General features: G+C 50.1%; 1 protein-coding gene across 1 annotated transcript in view; it reads left to right on the top strand.

Moving 5' to 3' along the window:
• The first annotated feature begins 6 nt into the window (after window positions 1-6).
• si:ch73-375g18.1 (kinesin-like protein KIF1C) overlaps window positions 7-1,650 on the top strand; it is a 6,608-nt gene continuing 4,964 nt past the window's right edge. Inside the window, exons 1-3 of the mRNA XM_017405140.3 lie at window positions 7-203; window positions 816-899; window positions 1,005-1,185. Of these exons, the coding sequence (XP_017260629.1) occupies window positions 68-203; window positions 816-899; window positions 1,005-1,185 (401 nt within the window). The 5' untranslated portion in view covers window positions 7-67. The remainder of the gene's footprint in view (window positions 204-815; window positions 900-1,004; window positions 1,186-1,650) is intronic.

The raw sequence follows: 1,650 nt of genomic DNA, 5'->3' as shown, positions 1-1,650 counted from the left end.
CAACGCTGACAGAGGACCTGAGGGTCGGACTGAAGACCAGGACCGGTCCAGTTGTGGGTTTCCCTCCATGTGTTTGTCTCCGTCAGCCTGGTGTCTTTGTGTCCTCAGGGTGGGACAGCAGGACGTGGACATCAAACTTTCAGGTCAATTCATAAAAGAGATCCACTGTGTGTTTGTGAGTGAGACCAACGAGCAGGGAGAAGGTGAGACACCCCTCTGTCTCTGTCTCTGTCTCTGTCTCTGCCTCTGCCTCTGCCTCTGTCTGTCTCTGTCTCTGTCTCTGTCTGTCTGTCTCTGTCTGTGTTTAATCCCAGATTATCTCAGGTGTTTAATCCCAGTGTCTGAATAAGAAGGAAACAGAGAATCTGATCATCTCTTCATAATTTAGACACATATCGACTGAAAGGACGTCAGGAGTTGATTTAAACATAAATCCTCTTCAGAGACAAACGTCTGATAATCTCTGATTCTGTGTCTGTCTTTAATGAGTGACTCTTTTCTTCTTCTTCTCTCTGTAAAAGCTGCCAGGAGGTCTGTCAGGTACCGTCCATCATGATGTTCTCCTTCATATCCTGTGGAGCAGTTAGTCAGACTGTCAGAACCTTTAAATGTTCTGCTCGTTAACACAGACCGGACCTCTGCTTCTCAGAGGAGCCGCTGCTTCTGATCCTCCGTTAAACTTTAAAATGTTTCCCAGATTGTGTCAGTTTAACCCAGGTCCATGAAGCCCAAACAGAGCTGCAGGTTCTGATGGTTCTGCTGGTTCTGCTGGTTCTCCGTGAGTTCGGGCCTTGATCTGCTGTGTTTGTCTGCAGTGGTGGTGACTCTGGAGCCGCTGGTCGGAGCAGAAACTTACGTTAACGGGAAACAGATCAGTGACGCTGTGGTCCTGAAACAAGGTACGGACAGGGAGGGACTCAAACCACCGACCTCCACAGGTTGGATAAGTGTAGGTTTCCCAGCACAGCCGGACTGAACGTCCTCCTGTCCCTCCCGGTTGCCAGGTAACCGCATCGTGATGGGGAAGAACCACGTGTTCCGCTTCAACCACCCGGAGCAGGCCCGGCTGGAGCGGGAGCGCAGCGCCACGGCCGACCAGCAGGGGGAGCCGGAGGACTGGAACTACGCCCAGAAGGAGCTGCTGGAGAAGCAGGGCATCGACATCAAGCTGGAGATGGAGAAGAGGTAAACCTGAGGTCAAAGGTCACTGGCTGCAGGTCCTAAAAAGTTTCATAAAAAGACAAACAGGCAGCAGCTGAAACAGTTTCTGAAGGAACTGAAGAGATCTCCGTGTTTCTGTGGGGAAAAGATTCGTAAACAGAGTTAAATATTTTAAAAACAGCAGCCGTCAGCCGAACGAGCCGAAGGTTTGTGTGTCTGAACAGCTAAAATAACACAAAGTCTGCAGGAGTTAATTTTACAAACCTGCAGGAAAACGATGCTGACTCAGCGTTTACTCTGTGAACTGTCTGTGTGTTTATTAACTGTTTGAATTGTGTGTGTGTGTGTCTGTGTGTGTCTGTGCGGGTGTGTGCGGGTGTGTGTGTGTGTCTGTGTGCGTGTGTGTCTGTGCGGGTGTGTGTGTGTGTGTCTGTGTGTGTGGGTGTGGGTGTGTGTCTGTGTGTGTGTGTGTGTCTGTGTGTGTGGGTG

Source organism: Kryptolebias marmoratus, linkage group LG7 (genome assembly GCF_001649575.2).
Source record: "Kryptolebias marmoratus isolate JLee-2015 linkage group LG7, ASM164957v2, whole genome shotgun sequence".
NCBI lineage: Eukaryota > Metazoa > Chordata > Actinopteri > Cyprinodontiformes > Rivulidae > Kryptolebias > Kryptolebias marmoratus.
Note: the sequence above shows the minus strand (reverse complement) of the source record. Positions and strands in the feature narration are given on the sequence as shown.